The following is a 17,284-nucleotide window of genomic DNA, read 5'->3' on the forward strand; positions in this document are numbered from 1 at the left end:
GGCCTAGAATTGTTTTCTGGGACCTGGTGGCGAATCCACTTACTGATGGGTTTGTAAATGATCATCGTATATAATCGAAGATTTTCCCATCGATAAATTTCCATCGATATCTATGTATGGGATAGTTCCTTAATGCCATCAATACTCAGATGTGGTGACTGACAGACTCGAGGTTACCTTGAATCTCCTCGATTAACTGGGGTTGTTCCCAACACCAGTATCAATTACATCAGGGCACATATGTGCAACACTAGTCTTTCAGCCGATTTAGACAAAAAACATCAAATTGACGAGTCACGATGTTGGATTACGATTCGACTGCAAGGAGCATGTGTTAGGAGTGGTAGGTCCTGAGAGAAACAAGCGCGCTTACGAAGGGGCCGAGCGAACGGAATGATGTCATAAATGGTATTTCTTTGAGGGACAAAATCCCACGATAATTTGCTCCCCTCCCGTTAGCCGCTGTAACTGGATAGAGATAATTGCGTGCAGTCAACTAGTGCCGCAGAGTTGGCGGAAGCCATTAGAAGACCGTCATACCGGAAAGGGGCTAGTTTAAAGTATGATGAGATCGCCAGAGGCTCTTAGACCAACGTAACCTAACTAGGCCTCGTAATGCAACCCTTTCAGCGGTGAAATAGGGGGTTTAAAAAAAAGGAGGGGCTAAGCAGTTTAGCAAACGTAGTGCCACTATCACAAATGAGGGGCATCGTGATCGTATTCTATTGCTTTTTGCTTTTTGTTTTTTGCTTATTCCTTAATAAACATAATGTCAATGTTCCCGCTGTATTAGTGCCTTTCCCCCGTTATCGAGTACTATCTAAACCGGCCCACTCACCCCTTTTCTCTTCTTATCTAGTCTATTAAATCGAATACGTGTTCTGTAGGATTTCATGTGATCACGATGCATTGTCAAAGTTGTCATATAGAATTACTCCCCCTCACTATATTTCGCTATATTGTTTCCAACGTTACACATTTGCATTTTATAATCTTAGAGGCGTCATTGTGCATTTGCATATTTTCCCTAATTCCTAGTTATAAGTCTCGAGACACCCCCTCAACATATCCATGATGTCAGATTATTGGAATTGTGCCATTAGGTATACTCATCCTATATTTAATAGTCCCCTAGTATTCAGGAACCTTGCACTAGTTTCGCATAGATAGAGATAACTGGTGACGTTTCACGTTCCCTAATGACAGTATATATCGGAGTACCCAATTTGGAAATACGTATGAATGCTGCTACATATCCCCATGAAGTCCTCGACAATCTCATGTAACACAGCTCGCGGGATTTATCGTGCGTGACCACTCTTATTCTGACGGAAATAAATTCACAATCAACGTACGCAATGCAAGGTGTTCGCCATGTTCATCAATTATCGTAATCAAAGGTGTACCGCCTTTTCTTTTGGGCTCATCCTCCAATGCCTATCCGAGTATATCATCATTTTATCTTCAGAACTCTTATATTATTGCCCTGCCCCTTTTCAGACCGATACTTTCGCGCTGAACTTCGCAGCAGCCTTGTCGAACAAGGAACTCTTTTCTTCGAGGTCGACGAGGAATGGGTGTTCGGGGGCTGTTTTCTTAAGGGAGCTACAAAAAACGTATTAGTAAACTAGATACATCCCAATATGGTGTGGACATGATTTACCTTGTAAGTTCGGCGGGATCCTTGCCCGTCACGATAGTCAAAACGAGTAAATTAGCGATAGCCTCGGCGTAGTTGGGCTGTTTTTGTATGGCCTGCTCGAGAGCACTTTGTGATTCCTCAACACGACCTAGGTGAAGTTCGCATACGGCTTGGGAGACGAGGGATATGATGGAGGATGTCGAGGGGGCTTGGGCGAGTTCTTCGTATACGTAGAAGGCTTGTTGATATTTGTCTCCTCCCTAAAAGAGCAATGGTTATTAGCTACGTAACTAGATTTTCCACGTAGTTCGTTATACATACCAATCGCAGTCCAACCCATGACTCTGCCAAGTTGACAAGTAAACTATCTTGTGCCCATCGTCGTGCTGCAGAGACTTCCTTGAGAGCTAGGTCGGTTCGGTTTTGCTGGAGGTGGATTTGTGTAATTAAGGCGACGGCATCGACTAATCTTTCGTTAATATGCAACCCGGAGGAATTGATAACGGGGGAGTGAACATACGACTACCAGAATGTTGGGACAAAAGTGCAAGTGCCTCCTCTGACTTTCCAGCAGCTTGTAGAACTATGCCTCCGATTACTTGAACCGTCTGGTTATCGCCGGAGGACGAAGCTAATTCTTCGATAGCCTGCACCGCCGCATCTGTCTTCCCCAAGCTATATTGTGCCTGAGCACGAATTGCGGACAACTCAGGCTCACTTGCGCCCTTCACATCTGCGACCACGTCTTCGGCTTGTCCTAAAGCAATCTTCGCTCGAAGGGTAAGTACTCGTGCGGGTAGCGCATTATCGGCTGAGAGAGCGGATGTGTCGAAGTCGATTACTTCTTGGTATTGGCCTTGGTGGAAGTGGTTGTGGATGTTGATCAACTCGCCTTCTGCCGAGTAGGGATCCATGTTGGGTAGTTTATCGTTGATTTGGTCGAATTTGTTCGTCGTTGGCGGTTTATTAGATATCTAGAGTTCAGCAGTTTAGCAGCAGACCGAGCTAGTTCACTAGCATAAAACGAATTGTTGTCCACAGAGTTTTGGCAGAAGCCCGCCAGCTGGCAAGCTATCTATTTTGTACTATAGAGAAACGCAACGTGGTCTGTGCAATGTTTTTGTGGTTATCTACACCTTATCACCTTATCGGCTTATCAGCTCGCATTACCCCTAACTCCGAAGCCTTCTCCTCCTTTTCCCCTTTTCCTTTTCCTTTTCCTCTTTTCATTATCCTTTTTCATATTCATCGTAAAAATATCGTATTGTGTACTCCGTGCAGGAGCCCGTCGAATTCGTAGCAAAACCATTCTGGTATTGTTCACTGCTCGATCGATTTTGCCGGTATACCCCCATAAACTTGGGATTGGTAGGCAAATTGGTATCAAGCCCTGAACTCAACGCATCGAAAACTTAGGATTCAACTCAGATATTGAGAATATCCCCTTTCCATAGGCCATATCCTTTCGATAGCCTCTAAAACACCGAACCGTCGTTTTCTGTCATTAGAAAACCGGAATTGAAAACCCAACCATCTTACGCCGGATGAATGAAAACAACTTCCAAAAGGTGACGATATAGGCGTGATTCGCCCTTAGCGCCGTTATGGTAGTTTAATGTTTGGGGCCACTCTTGGAGGCACCCTGAGGAGCGTCTTCAGGATCGGACTCGATAACCTCGTCAGGACCAGGAACTCCCATGTCTGCCAGCACTTGGTCCATTCTGTCGATCAACGCTATAGCATCAGTGCTAAAGTCATGTGCTCTCTCCAGGACCGCATATGCCCTGTTTAGTTCGGCCAACTGCGCCACAGCTTGTTCGTAAGTGAGACCGCTGACATTCGATTCGGTGTTGTCAGAGTCACCACCAGATTGCTGGGGCTGAGAAGGTAGAGCACCATCGGTGTCGGCGGAAGTCTGAGCGTTCTCGTCGGCGCTCTCTGCCTCTTGAAGCTTGCTTGCGGCCTGGGACATAGCTGATGCCTTTCTCACAATTTCGTCAACCTCCTTCTGCTTCTTAGCGGATTCAGCGCGCTTCTTTCGCAGTTCCTTAAGATCTCCTCGGGAGCCTTGTGATCTCGGAAGAGCTGATCGAAGTAGAGGGTTCTGTAAAGCCTTAATGGGGATCTTGGTGGGCGACGCAGGCTTCTCCTTGATTTCTTTCGGAGGTAGCTGAGGCTGGTGGGCCGGCGGAGACGGGGGATCGAGTAGCGTCTGAGTGTTAAGCTTGAGAGGCTCTTGGTCACACATGTGCATAGACGAGCGATAGCGGCGAACCGGAGTGGCAGGTCGCTTGCTGTTCGGAACAGGAATGCGTGTCGGGGATCTCTGGCGACTTTTGACGGGCGACGGAGTGTTCTTTCCTAAGTCAATTGCGGTGCTCTTCGCGGTATCCTCCATAACGTCCTCCATAGCGTCTTCCATAATCTCCTTGGGGGTGTCCTCCGCGGCGCCCTCAAACTCTCGCTCGGCCAACTCGGATGAGTTCAGGTGGCCTTCTGCCTGCAACGCTGCCTGGCTGGTGTACACGTCTAGAAATGGAAGTGTATCATCCTCTGAGTCGTCCGAACCTGGTTCTATGTACTCCTCGAGGACATGGTCGTAGCGTGGATAACGGGGACGGCGACCGGCAGCTACTGCTTCAACCTGTCGGCGACTGATATCCTGAAGAGAAGGCGCCTTGCGGGCTTGGATAAACCCGTTTTGGTGGGGAGGGAGACGCGAAGTCTGGACTGTAACGTTAGGGCTAAGCTCGAATTGTCGAAATTCGCTGAGGGCGTTATCAATCTCGGCCGCGAGGTCGTCAGGGTTCGACGATCGCAAGGGTGGAATTAAAGGAAGAGGCTTGTCGTCCGAACCATAAAAGCTGGAAAAGGGTTCAAGGGGAGCGTAGCGATCATCCTGCATTCTATTGCTTCCGGATCCTTCGCCGTTGTATTCGCCGGTCGCATTGCCGGGGTCGGCGTCTTGTGGCATCTTGTTGATACTCAAAGGCTTAGGGATCATTAAAGCGTTATTCATGATCGCCATGTATTCCTCAGACATCTCCTTGTTCTTCGCATCCTTGCTCTCCTTGCCGAACAAGTCCTTGAACGACGATAACTTGGCCGAGATCTTTCGGCGCATAGTGTGCTTCTCCTTAGCGCCGGCGATGGGAATGGGCTTCGTAGAAGATGAAGCCGGGCTCTCAGTGTGCTCTCGCGACTGCGCGTTCTCGTAGGCCGAAGCTCGATTACAGGCAGAAACATACTTCTCGAGATGGAAGGGATCCTCACTCGAGGAAGTGGAATCGGAGCGTTTATGGGCCATGGCTGACGGGTAGGCGAAAACCGCCGAGTCTTGGACTGGAGGGGTTTCAATGAATTGGACAAGGGCTTGAAATAAATGTTTGAAATCAAATGAATTTTTGTTTCAAAACAATTGAATGTCCATTTGGAGATGAACAATTGATGATGAAGGCGTGTTCCTGATGACGGGAACACACAGTTGTTGATGAAAGATGTGTGGGATGCCTTCAGACAACAACTGGTAAAAGGCAGAGTGGGTGGGAAAGTTTGAGGTAAGGTGCTTGAGTTGAAAGGCAAGTGGATTTTGGGAGGGGAAAACATTAGCAGCGCTGGATATTCGCATCGTTAGCTATGCGCAACGCTGGTTACACGAATCGCAATTAAGGCGGAGACATATCAGGTGACGCGACGACGACAAGCTCTACGAGCATAGTCCGTTACGCAGCGCCGAGACCATTCATGGAGGCCGCCGAGAGACGTTGGACGCCGGTCAACATCCCGGGTGACCCGGGCCGAGCCGGAGACTAGAGCGACGGCGCCGATGAAAGAGCAGTACATACTGGCCAAACTAGCACTCTACAATACACCCAGGTACCACTAGTCACGTAAATCATATATTACGAACGAAGTAAGTGGAAGACATTCATTGGAACGTATATACGTCTAATTCAACAGGAGGCGAGCAATGCCGAGTATGTTGTCACCTTTCAGGACCCTTCAACGGCCATAGCTTGCGCTTCAAAGGCACCCAGGATCCTTTGTGCGAAGGCATTGCCAAGGTGATATACAAAACCGAATCAATATCAAGTCATATGACGTTTGAAGCGAATTAACCAATGTTCTTGTGCTTCTCATATTTGGCCTGGTTGAAAATGCTAACATGTTCGTTAATGCTAAAGTTCTGTCCAGCTATCTCGTATGTGTGCTCACCCAATTTTGACGCGATAGAGGTCTCGCCTCCGAGAGTCTCGGCGGCCATTCATGGGCAAACCCACGTAGCATAATCGAGAAGTTTTCTTAGCAATGGCGTAGCCAAAAAGTCACATTGGCCAGGTTAAGAGAACGCAGTCCGAAGAATCATTACTAATATCCGCACATCACGCATTTTGGTAGCGCATCTTGTAACCCGGGAACTCCAACACCGATTTCATCGCTATACCACATTCTACGCAGTAAAAAACCAGTGCTGCTCTAACATATGGAATTTCGTCTGTTAAGTTCCATTCGGACAACCTGCGGTTCTGCGTCTACGGCAAGTAGTATTCTTTCCCAAGATACCTGTATTCAAACGATCCCTTTCGTTTTTTCATTGATAGAAAAGTATCCAGTTCGTGTAGTACAATAACTGTCCGTTGTCGACGATATATCCCCCTCTTAAGGCGAGAACTGGACGAATTGCCGCATTTCGCTTTATCGGCCCATATATTTGCATCTGTGATCCAACTATTTCAGACACATTATGATCAGAATGCCATTGAGGTATTGTTGTTGGAGGCAATGATTAGGATCAAAGCTTTAACATGATAAGTTGGCTTCAGCGGAATAATAAACATAGGCTCAAGCCCGGTAGGATTTGCATAGCCCATAAATATGATTATAGAGACAGGCTAGAAATCATCAACCCTGGCTGTTGGTTGAGGCAGTTAAATACTAATATGCTGTAATGGAGCAATTAGCGACCGAGAAAGGAACCGGGATTAATCGGGTTTAAATAACTCTCGTCGGAATAAAACCGGGATAGTCTATTTTGGGATTCCCATATTAAATATCAGTATGAACTTATTTATACTAACCCGATATATTACCGTTAACCCGTCTTATCTCCACGCACTTAACGCGTAAAGACGAATGTGTAAGTAACTTGGACATTAAAAATTGATCGAATGTTTTGCATCTCCTCTATCCCTTATTCTCTATGCGTATCTGTTTATCTAAATACCACTAATTGACGGGTTAAGCATTGGTTTGGCCCTATTTCCAACTAGGAACGGCTGTGGATAGAGGCTCATATAACGGACGTAAGACCGCGGGTTAACGATTACCTAGGTACTAGTTGGAAGGCGATCAGTCTTGGGTAACGTCACCTAAACTCCGAAGTGTCTCGCTACCGGTAGGTCGGGACACTGAGACTGCAGTGAAGCATGCCGGGCCAACAGCAGCCTACTGAACGCCCAGCGAGCCCTCCCCGACGCCAACGGGCATGTGCTCCTTGCACCAAAGCAAAGGCCCGTTGCCACTTCGAGGACAACAGGGCCGACAATGGATGTGATAGGTCATTACATACCAATTTATGCATCATATATTAAATTTGATTGCTAACTTACCCAGATGTCGACGAATGAACATTTCTTGTACTCCCCAAACAACTAAGAGTCTAAGAAGACCACGACAAGTGAAACCTGCAACGTAAGTACACTATCAGGAATTATCCCGAGCCTTAGTCCTGGAAATCCGTGTATGGGGTCGGGAACATTAGATCAGCCAGTCCATGCTTACCTAAAGTAATAATGTAACAGTGTCGTCGTGCCTGAGAACAGTGTCCCAGAGGACCAACCCACCTTTCGACAGCCTAACTATGGCCATGTCTTACTGGGGGCTGGCCCATATGGGATGGTACATAACGCATCCGATGAAAGTACCAGGTCTTCTCCAACTTCTCCAGTAGCAGCGGAGGGTCCCCAGAGTAACTTAACTACTATCTTCATCAAAGATGGCGTCCGACATAGCCTAAGACGGGGAGACCCTTTTCTCCTCAATGAGGCACGCTCGCCTCCGCCTGTTAGAAGGCCACAGCAACCTGGATTCGGGATAACGTGGAACCAAGCCGAACAAGCGGTATCCGATTTCAAAACCAAATATACGCCTTTCTTCCCGTTCGTTATTCTCGGTGCCGATATCTCGGCCCAGGACCTCCTAACCCAGAAGCCCCTTCTGTTTAGGGCTATCCTATTGACGGCGGCTCAGCTTACCCTTGCGAAGCAAAGGGAAATCAAGAAGAGCATACTCGCTTACATAGGACAGCATCTGTTGGTGTTAGAGAAGCGAGACCTGGGTTTACTCCAGGGCTTGCTGGTTTTCATAGCATGGTGAGCATAATCTGACACCTTCGTAGTGTATATGCTAACTCATGTTGCAGGGGTGGACATGATTTCTTCTTCGACCAGAAGATCACTTACTTAACCTATCTGACGATGGGATACGCCCATAATCTTGCCATCACGCGGCCTCCCCCAACTATGCAACAAAAGATGATGGTCGCTGTGAATCCAAAGGATGCAAGGGAAGCCCTGATAGGACATGAGTTGACCACAGTCCTAGAGGAATCGCATACCCCCGAAGAACAGCGAGCTTTTCTGGGGTGCCAATACCTTCTTTCGGTGTAAGTTAACCAGGGATCGCCTTTAATCAATTGGCTCATGAGGAGTAACTGACCAAATTTTAGCAACTCTGCACAATTCGGCAGGGACGGCGTGTTAAAAGGGGAATATGTGAACCGTTGTCTGAACTCACTCATCCGTCCGACGGATTTCAATGCAGACTTCGATAGGGACTTCAATTTGGAGAAGATGATCAGATTCCAGCAGATCGTAGAACAGATATCGGAAAGATGGCCCTCACCATCTATGACGACGGATGGCGCTCCTAAAGTGTTCACAACTGCTATGAGCGACGAGATGCAGTTAATTCGGAATCGACTCGACCAGTTATTCACAAATATGGCCCGTGAACATCGACAGTTTGGTAAGATCCGCATGTCCAATCACTCACCATTAGTGTCGACTTACAATTGCTTTAGTCATGTTCTGGTCACTGCATAATTATATCTTAGTCCGACTATACCTACCAGCATCCAACCACTCCCGACCAACCGACGAAATAGCAGCGCAGCACCAACGGCAATGCATGCTCTACTGCCTACAAGCCGCGCGATCATTCCTAGCAGCCTACCTCTCGATGAGTCCAGAAGCCTTCCTATCACGCACCTTCACCTCCTTCTCCGAGGCCCTCTTCGTTCTCGTAGCTACTTCACGACTCCTACTAGTAGACATCGAAGGATGGGATCTCGACGAAGCACGCCGTCTACTAGACTTCCCAACGACATTAGAAAATCTAGCCGCGACCCTACGAAGCGCTATCACGTTACGCAACCAGAAAGCGACCGAGGCAGCGGCTATATACGGCACAAGCCTAACGCCGGATACCTCCGAAGACGAGAAGAACGATCGTTTTTACACGTACTCGACGAAGGTGGAGTGGATTAAGAATTGGTTCGAGACTCAGCTACAAGGCGGACCAGGGAATCTGGGGTACCCGGTTGAGCAGCCGGCGATGGGTGGTTCTAGTTATTGGGCGCCGGAGAATCAGGGTTGGAATCCGTTTGTGTTTGGGTTGCTAGGGGATGAGAATTGGAATATAGAATTTTAGGGATTTGGATTTCTTGGGAGTATTGAGGTTGATTTCACGAAGATACCAAATAGATGTAAATGACTAATGAACACTACTCTTGATATATCTAGACATAATATCTGCAAGTTATTCAGTCTCTGAACATCGATGGGCAGTGTTAATTTGTCGAGGCTTGTATCACGTTGTAGAAAGCAATAGGAGCGAGGGGTTGATCAAAATTGGTTGGTATTTCCGTACTCTTTCTGGAGTGTCTCGGAAGAGACATATACAACTGTTTCAGTTGTGAAGCAGAACAGTTAATAGGGAAAAAAGGAGTACATGAGAGTTTAGAATTGGGTGTTCGCCTGCAGCCCGTGCACTTAATTGATTGGGTGGGGTAATCACAGCTGAATGGCTGGGCCGACATAGTGGTTTGCTAGCTTTGCAGTAGAACGCGTCATTGGTCAATTCAACTGTATGATCCACCTCTTTGGGGCAATGACTCTTCCGACGAGCCAATCAGATATCAAGTTCATAATCAGAGAAGGTGACATCAACCACCCTTTGATTGCCTCATTGGTCCACCCTTGCTCCCGGTGCCGGCCGTTCATTGGATTTATCTTTTCCTTCTGCACGTTCCCGTTCATCGGGGACTTTGTCGCCCTTCCTCAACCACTCGCTGTCCACTTAAAAAGTTGGGCACCAGGGCAGACTCGGCTAGGTCGGTCATAGAAGATCGGCCTGCCCTGCCGTTGACGTTGCACCTGACAGAGCGATATTTTTTTTTCCCTTTCCTTTGTCGATGCCAGAGATGGATTAGTGTATACTGTTTCCAAGCTATCTTGTTTTTCAGGTTCTTGTTTGAATATTGCCTTCGATCAAGACTTCAAATATTTATCAAAATATCAAACTATTTACCTACTTTGTTTATATCGGTCTACTGTCCAGGCTCTGAATATAGAGATCTTCGTTTGTGAACATAAGCAATACCCCCTGTCCGTTTCCGTGAATATAACTCCGAGCCCCGGACCACATAGAATTACATACTCCTGCGCTGGTAAAACGGTCAATGAGCGACCGCAAGTACGATGGAATCGAGGATGACGAAGACCGAGGCCCTTTAAGCGATTTCGATTTCGATTCCGAGGAGGAATCTGCTGTGCCTACACCTGGGCTCGGTATCCGAGATGAGAACGGACAAGATGCAACTCCACTGGTGGCGTCGCGTGGCGGCACCTTGAATATCGACACGTCCGATGCAGCACTCGCTGAACGAGGAAGAAGGCCAAGCGACGCATCTAAGAAAGTAGTGGCTTGGAAAGATCTACCTAAGAAAAAGCAATTGACTGTTATCACCCTAGCTAGACTCAGCGAGCCATTGGTCCAGACATCTCTGCAGGTATAGTAATCATTTGATATATCCTTACGCATGCCTAAAATGGAGTGAAAGCCAAGCCCTAGGGGTAGATCGTTGCTGACATAATGTAGTCGTATATGTTCTATCAGCTACGATGGTTCGATCCAAGCCTACCGGACTCTACTATCTCGAGTCAGGCAGGTCTTCTCCATGCGAGCTTCACAGCCGCCCAGTTCTTCACGGCTATGATGTGGGGTCGTGTAGCTGATTCCACATGGGCCGGCCGTAAGACAGTTATTCTGATAGGATTACTGGGAACCCGTATGTTTTATCCCTTATACTTTTATATATAATATTATTAACATGAATGTTAAGTTATTTCCTGCGTTGGATACGGATTCTCGACGACGTTTTACCAAGCTCTATTCTTCAGATGCTTAGGGGGCGCAACTAACGGCAATGTCGGAGTAATGAGAACCATGTAAGCCACAAAAGCCCAAGTACACCGGTTGATGACCCGTGCTAATGGCGACAATTACAGGATTAGCGAGATAGTCCGCGAGAAAAAGTAAGTCTCATAACTTAATCCCAAAATGGACCTGTCTAATCGTTTCATAGGTACCAGTCTCGAGCGTTTCTAATCCTACCAATGACATTCAACATTGGCGTTATCGTCGGTCCAGTTTTAGGTGGCGTTCTATCGGATCCAGCTGGTTCATTTCCCGATACGTTCGGCAACATAGGTTTCTTCCTGAAATTCCCCTATGCTACGCCGAATCTCGTCAGTGCGGGATTTCTGTCTATTGCCCTAATGTTGTGTTGGCTGTTTTTGGAAGAGGTACGTTGCATATTCTTCATTCTAAACTTAATTGTCTTGGGCTATTGACTGACATATTGTAGACACACGACGCTCTCCAAGATAGACGCGACATCGGAATTATCTTGGGCAACAAATTAACTTCATTGTTCAAGAGACGTAAAACGACCATAGCGTATACACGTCTACACTCACGAGATTCTAGCATAAGTGCGAGTCTTGAGATGTCGCCTGTCACACCTCGAGACTCCATTGAAGACGCACCGACATCCAAGAAACTAACCACTAGACGCCGGTATAAGACTAGGTTACCTTTTCGCCGTATTTTCACATCGAATGTGACCCTTACGTTCGTTGCTCATTTCTTTCTCGCATTCCACGTTGGTACATTTAATTCGCTATGGTTCGTTTTTCTCTCAACGCCCGTCTTCAACCCGAAGGATCCACATCCGCCAGGCTTCGTTCCGCAATTGCCCTTCCGATTTACTGGTGGGCTTGGCTTGCCTCCGAGTTCCGTCGGTATGGCTATGGCGATCTTGGGTGTAATTGGTATTACAATGCAGCTATTCCTGTACCCTCGCATGTCGTCACGTCTAGGTACCGTGCTCTCGTGGCGCATGTGTCTATTCCTGTTCCCTGTCGCATACGTATTTATTCCGTTCCTATCAATCGTACCATCAACGACAGAACCTCCTAGTCAGAAGACAGGCCCTTGGATATGGATGGCTATTGCTGGCGTTCTGTTCATTCAAGTTACGGGACGGACCTTCGCCCTACCTGCTCAGACGATATTGGTCAATAACTGTACCCCGCATCCTAGTGTACTGGGTACCGTCCACGGACTCGGGCAAAGCGCCAGTAGTCTCGCCCGAACCGTCGGACCGATCCTAGGCGGTTGGCTTTACGGCCAATGTTTAAGCCATGGCATAGTCGGCGGCGTATTCTGGGGTCTTGCTGGTATCGCCGTGTGCGGTTTTATCGCAAGTTTCTTTGTTAGAGAAGGGAATGGTCACGAAATATGGTTAGAAGGGGATGAAGATGACGAAGATGGGAATAAATAAGCATAAGAATTTTCATTTTTGGATACACGCCATGGAATAGAAAACTACGGGTCATTATGAGGTATGATAGATATGGATTTGTATAGATTTGGTTTGAATTGAGTATATACATCCTGCCCCCTCGCTTTCTTCATGTTGTTACCTGATTGCGTATAGTATGGTCCGGCCACACTAAGGGGCTCCATTCACTACCACTTATTCCAGCCTAATGAATGTCGAGCAGAGTCAAATTACTCGTTGAGATGATTTCGAGCGTCGTCGCACCGCCGCGGGATAATTAATATCGACGGATCGGTCTCGCAGCCTGCGCGAGGAGCGCCGCACTGTCTGCTCAATCTACACGGTCCTACGGCGCGGCAACCGCAGGTGAAAGCCGGGATTGTATATTCGCACATATATATTTGAGAAGGAGTGCTGTGGTGGATGTTATCAATTGCGCCTGCGCGTGTGAAGTGAAAATTCTTTGGTGTTTTGCGGTTGGGCATTTGCGCGGGAGTAGGTGTAAGCTCGAATTGGTTTATAAGGACAAGGGGACAATGGTCTTGTATGGAAAAGGGGCGGCGGTTGCCTCCCTGAAAGTATTGTCCTGTTTACAATGCTTTATCGGTCTTATGCGAGATCTGAGTGGTCAACTGATACCCGCGTATCTTCGGATGGGAGAAGTATGACAATGGGATGGCTGGTGCCCTTGTTAGAAGAGGATTAAAGGTTTCCACCCGAGATGGGATAAAGGGGCATTCTACAAGGGGCAGCTAGACTCGAGCACAAAGGGACGACATTGGCCCGCCCGCCATTCAGAATTTTTCTCGTGTATATCTCAGGTAGTGCGCAAGCCCTAGTTGCTCGCAATCGACTGGCAATTGGGGGGAAGGGGGGTTATACCTATTGTGAGGTAACTTCCTTCCCGGTTTAAGATACTGATAATCTTACTAGCCCGTTATTGGCTACGGTGCAGTCTTTATGAGCTGGGACCAATTCCGCGCGAGAGTGACTTCCTCTTTAAAGACCGGAAACCTTGCCCGAGAGTTCCCGGCCCGGAGCACGTGGTGTTACGGCTCACTGATGCGGCATACGCTTTCCCTACGTTTTCTTCGATAGCAGAATCGGCAAGATTGTTTCCCCACAAATGCATATGTTTGGATGCGCAGCACTTGTCAATAGGAGGCCCGTATTTATTTTCTAGTCAGCTGCATTAGTTAATTAGTACGGATATGCCTACTACCGCAACATACGCCGTAACATCCTGCATTTACACCAATGACTAGTCACAGCTACGGGCAAATACCAAACCTTAAACTATGACACTTGCCCATACAAGATGGGATGAAATAGTGTTATATTCATCGGAAGGAAGTTATGGACGCGGTTTTAATGGGACCCGTAAGCACCTACCACCTCTATAGCACGCGGAAGATCACCTAGAGGATTGGTTTTTCACGGTCTTATACTATAAATCTTTCATTCTTCTCTCCTATTTACATCCTCAGAATCATCCACTCAGATCATACAACTACATTATTTCCCAGACGACTCAACGGGCATTCTCATATCCTATATTCATCACCATTCGCTATTAATAATAGCCCTTACTCATAAACATCCGGAGCAAGCCGTCGGCTTTCAATTCGAGCGAAACGAAATCCGACACACCTACTACATCGTCAATTGTCGACCCAACCCTGGTATGTGGATTCGGCATCTCGTCAATATAGGCGTCGTTAATGCTAATTTAGTTTTTAACAGAGCGATTGAACCCCAAGTACCGCCCCAAGGCCGGAGAGATTCGCCATGGACTCGTCTGCTAGCGTAGCGCAGAGCTTCCCCAAGTTCATGTGCCTTCCCTTGGAGCTCCGTTGGAAGGTGTGGTCTTACTGCCTCCCACACCGCGTCATTTCAATCCATTACTGGAGGGACGAGAGAAGTCCTTGGATGAACAAGATACTGAGACCGAACCCCCATGCACCAGTGATCTCTAAGGTCTGCTGGGAGTCGTATGCTTATTATATGAAGCATGCATCTAGGGAAAGAGTCATGGGTACAAAAGTTTCGGTGTGGGTGAATAGGAAGGTAGACTCCCTATACATCAACACAGAGACCCCTTTAAAGCGGTGCCGTAAGGAGACTACGGGATTGAAGGCATGAGTCGGCGACCCTACTATCATATTGAGCATAGACGGCGACCTATTCATGAAGAATTACTTGGATGCGTTTCACACCAACTTCTATAAATCTCAATGGGCTCTCGAGCATGCTGTTAAGCGGACGAATTGTCGCATGGTCCTGGCGGAATTCACCTTACACATTGCGCACAAAGAAGCTTTAGATTTAGGCCTCTTTGGGTTATTCGCCGAGCAAACCACCATTCACATCGACGTGGAAGACTTCACACAAGCGAGGAAGCTACTCCCGCACGCCGAGCTCGAAGATGAAAGGAATCCCCTGACATCTGGAGAGTTGAATTTAAAGTGGTTGGAAGAGGAATGGCTGGGAGGAAAACTAGTGAAAATAATACCTCGTCTTATGCATCGCGTGGAGATTATATGGCTAAGCAAAACCCTCGGTTACCGTCCCATCTTTTACGAAAACGGCCCCCGAAGCCCTGAAATTCAGGAAATATTAGAGTTGTGATCGACCCAACGCTCAGCGCAGAACTCGTAAAGTGTGCGCTGTCCCGGACTAATAGACACACCCGGATATCCCTTGACATAATTCCCGTCGAGCAGTGCCCCATTGGGATTGCCAGAAGAGCGATGGAACGCACACTGCCACCGAGAAATGTCACCTATGTCACCATTTGGCAGCCAGTAGGTCATCCACTGCAAATGATTCTGCTCTCTATAGATCGTCAAAACAATGCCTACCATGGCCGCGCTTTGAGCCTCCGTCATTGGCGTTAACGATACCAGCTTTAAGATGCGTTCCATTTTTCCGTCCCAATTGCCCATGACGTGTAATCTCAAAACATTCATCGCGTCGAATATCTCTAGAGCAATTCTAGCGAATTTGGCATGTCTTGACGAAGTCCTAGGTGATCTCGCATATTGACGCAGCGATTGAAAATCTGCTTCTTCCTCTAACCTGCAGCTCAGAGAAACTAAGAACCAATTAAGCTCGTCGCATGGCGGGCAAGCCTCGAAAACGAGGTCCCATAAGACCTCTGACGGCTCCTTATCATAGTCTACACCAAGGTGGTTCTTGATCCTATCGTCATGGTCATCAACCAAGCTAAGAAACCCGTAGACCTTGTCGACCATCTTAGTACTTTCGTAATTCCCGGATTTCCTGATAATTTGCCACAGCGGTCGTTTAGTCCGTTTGTTCCGGAGATCGAGCAAAGACCAGGCCATAGGCGGGTTTTGAAGTTCTGTCTTCTCCTTCCGGAAGTAGCGGGCTTTTGAACAGAATTCCTCGAAATCGAGAGAAGAGCGGCCACATTCGACGCGAGCTTTCTTCGCTAGAACGACCTCCTGCACAATCCACACCCTACTCCAGTATGGCAAGAGTAGAAGGTAATGCACCCCCTCCCTAACATCGTTAGGCACGTCCCCGTCCTCTTTACCCTCAAGCACGCTCCAGTTTTGGAGAAGCTTCAGAGCACCTTCACCCCGCTGATCATGACCCAGCCATACAATAACGTCCTCCGCATCAGCGTATATCCTTCCAATTCGCGGTATCTGCTGAGCAATCTCCTCCTTATTCGTCCTGATCCAAGCAAAGCGAGTCCGTCCAAAACAGACGACCGAACAACTTCTGGTCCCACACATGTTTCAAAAACCCCCATAGGTTTTCATGAATACCATGTGGAAAATATGTACCATATCTATCGCAAAGGAAAGCTCTCTCTCCCTTGGTTGAGGATTTCCCCAAAGGTAGGACAAGGCACAATATTTGGGTTTAACAATGTCATCGCCGTCGAATTGATGGATAGTGTAAGTGATACTGCCATCGTGTAACTCGTCTAGAACTTCGATCAACCGAATACCCGATTCATTTTGGAACCGCTGATACGTATATCTTTCCGCTATCACTACTCCCGAGATCTAAAGGGGTAAGATACGGCGTGTTCATACGGTACAATTAGTGAGGGTGAGGCTGGGGATACAATGCTGCCTAAAGAAATGATTTATTCCATGTGATTGTGTGCCTGAGTACCTAGGTACTTAATGTATATGATTGGGTAGGTCGGCTCTGCGCCTGCGACCACTCGGAGGACCAAACCGACGATACTTACAATATGGTTTCGTATCTTGGGATGGGACGTACCGTACATCGTAGCAACCAATCAGCGGGCTCGGAAGGACTTACTAAGGATATGATAATTGCTTGTTGTATCAGAATAAATATAAAATAAGGAGGTCCGTTGCTGGAAATACATAATTTAGGTCTCTGTGGTGGAAATATTGGGTTTTATGTGAGCGTACATGTACTTTCCGGTACTTCTAACATCCCATGTTACGAGAGATTTTGTGTGTCGATGGGTTCCGCCCTATAATTGATTCAGGTCGTTCTAAGATCATTCTAGGACCGTTCTATACCTAGGTACCTACGATGGTCGCGCTATGAGTAGACTAATGGCTTTTCTTTCTTTCATTTTTTTTTTGTTGGGCATACTGGTGGACCATGATGACGGAAGAGAAATCATCACAATGGGTGTCTTGAGTGTATACATACCTGACATCACTATGTCTCGGCTGTTCGTGTAGCACTCACGTTAAAAAATCTCCCGTGTATGAGTC

The 17,284-nt window shown here is 47.3% G+C and overlaps 6 protein-coding genes across 6 annotated transcripts; 3 read left to right on the top strand and 3 right to left on the bottom strand.

Moving 5' to 3' along the window:
* Positions 1-1,285: 1,285 nt before the first annotated feature.
* F4822DRAFT_199291 (coatomer epsilon subunit-domain-containing protein) lies at positions 1,286-2,703 on the bottom strand. The gene is made up of 4 exons (XM_051453697.1): positions 2,163-2,703; positions 1,964-2,106; positions 1,664-1,902; positions 1,286-1,605 (listed from the first exon to the last, which is right to left on the bottom strand). The coding sequence occupies exons 1-4, from the start codon at positions 2,554-2,556 to the stop codon at positions 1,497-1,499; spliced, it is 885 nt and encodes a 294-aa protein (XP_051315176.1). The 5' UTR covers positions 2,557-2,703; the 3' UTR covers positions 1,286-1,496.
* Positions 2,704-3,145: 442 nt separating this feature from the next.
* On the bottom strand, positions 3,146-5,136 carry F4822DRAFT_199301 (uncharacterized protein). Its single transcript, XM_051453698.1, has one exon. It carries the CDS (start codon positions 4,947-4,949, stop codon positions 3,255-3,257), a length of 1,695 nt encoding a protein of 564 aa, XP_051315177.1. The 5' UTR covers positions 4,950-5,136; the 3' UTR covers positions 3,146-3,254.
* A 1,605-nt stretch (positions 5,137-6,741) lies between these two features.
* Positions 6,742-9,633, top strand: F4822DRAFT_398181 (uncharacterized protein). Its single transcript, XM_051457677.1, has 6 exons — positions 6,742-7,199; positions 7,256-7,333; positions 7,444-8,013; positions 8,064-8,306; positions 8,370-8,668; positions 8,724-9,633. The coding sequence occupies exons 1-6, from the start codon at positions 7,069-7,071 to the stop codon at positions 9,350-9,352; spliced, it is 1,950 nt and encodes a 649-aa protein (XP_051315178.1). The 5' UTR covers positions 6,742-7,068; the 3' UTR covers positions 9,353-9,633.
* A 416-nt stretch (positions 9,634-10,049) lies between these two features.
* On the top strand, positions 10,050-12,663 carry F4822DRAFT_199335 (MFS general substrate transporter). The gene is made up of 6 exons (XM_051453699.1): positions 10,050-10,712; positions 10,802-10,991; positions 11,046-11,151; positions 11,212-11,238; positions 11,289-11,508; positions 11,571-12,663. The coding sequence occupies exons 1-6, from the start codon at positions 10,383-10,385 to the stop codon at positions 12,546-12,548; spliced, it is 1,851 nt and encodes a 616-aa protein (XP_051315179.1). The 5' UTR covers positions 10,050-10,382; the 3' UTR covers positions 12,549-12,663.
* A 1,599-nt stretch (positions 12,664-14,262) lies between these two features.
* Positions 14,263-14,922, top strand: F4822DRAFT_199354 (uncharacterized protein). The gene has a single exon (XM_051453700.1). The coding sequence runs from the start codon at positions 14,337-14,339 to the stop codon at positions 14,688-14,690; it is 354 nt and encodes a 117-aa protein (XP_051315180.1). The 5' UTR covers positions 14,263-14,336; the 3' UTR covers positions 14,691-14,922.
* A 232-nt stretch (positions 14,923-15,154) lies between these two features.
* F4822DRAFT_427759 (uncharacterized protein) lies at positions 15,155-16,312 on the bottom strand (the record flags this gene model as incomplete). The annotated part of the gene is made up of 1 exon (XM_051460792.1): positions 15,155-16,312. One exon carries the CDS (start codon positions 16,310-16,312, stop codon positions 15,155-15,157), a length of 1,158 nt encoding a protein of 385 aa, XP_051315181.1.
* Between the last annotated feature and the right edge of the window lie 972 nt (positions 16,313-17,284).

This window comes from Hypoxylon trugodes (genome assembly GCF_022578975.1).
Source record: "Hypoxylon trugodes strain CBS 135444 unplaced genomic scaffold F4822scaffold_4, whole genome shotgun sequence".
Taxonomy (NCBI): Eukaryota; Fungi; Ascomycota; class Sordariomycetes; order Xylariales; family Hypoxylaceae; genus Hypoxylon; species Hypoxylon trugodes.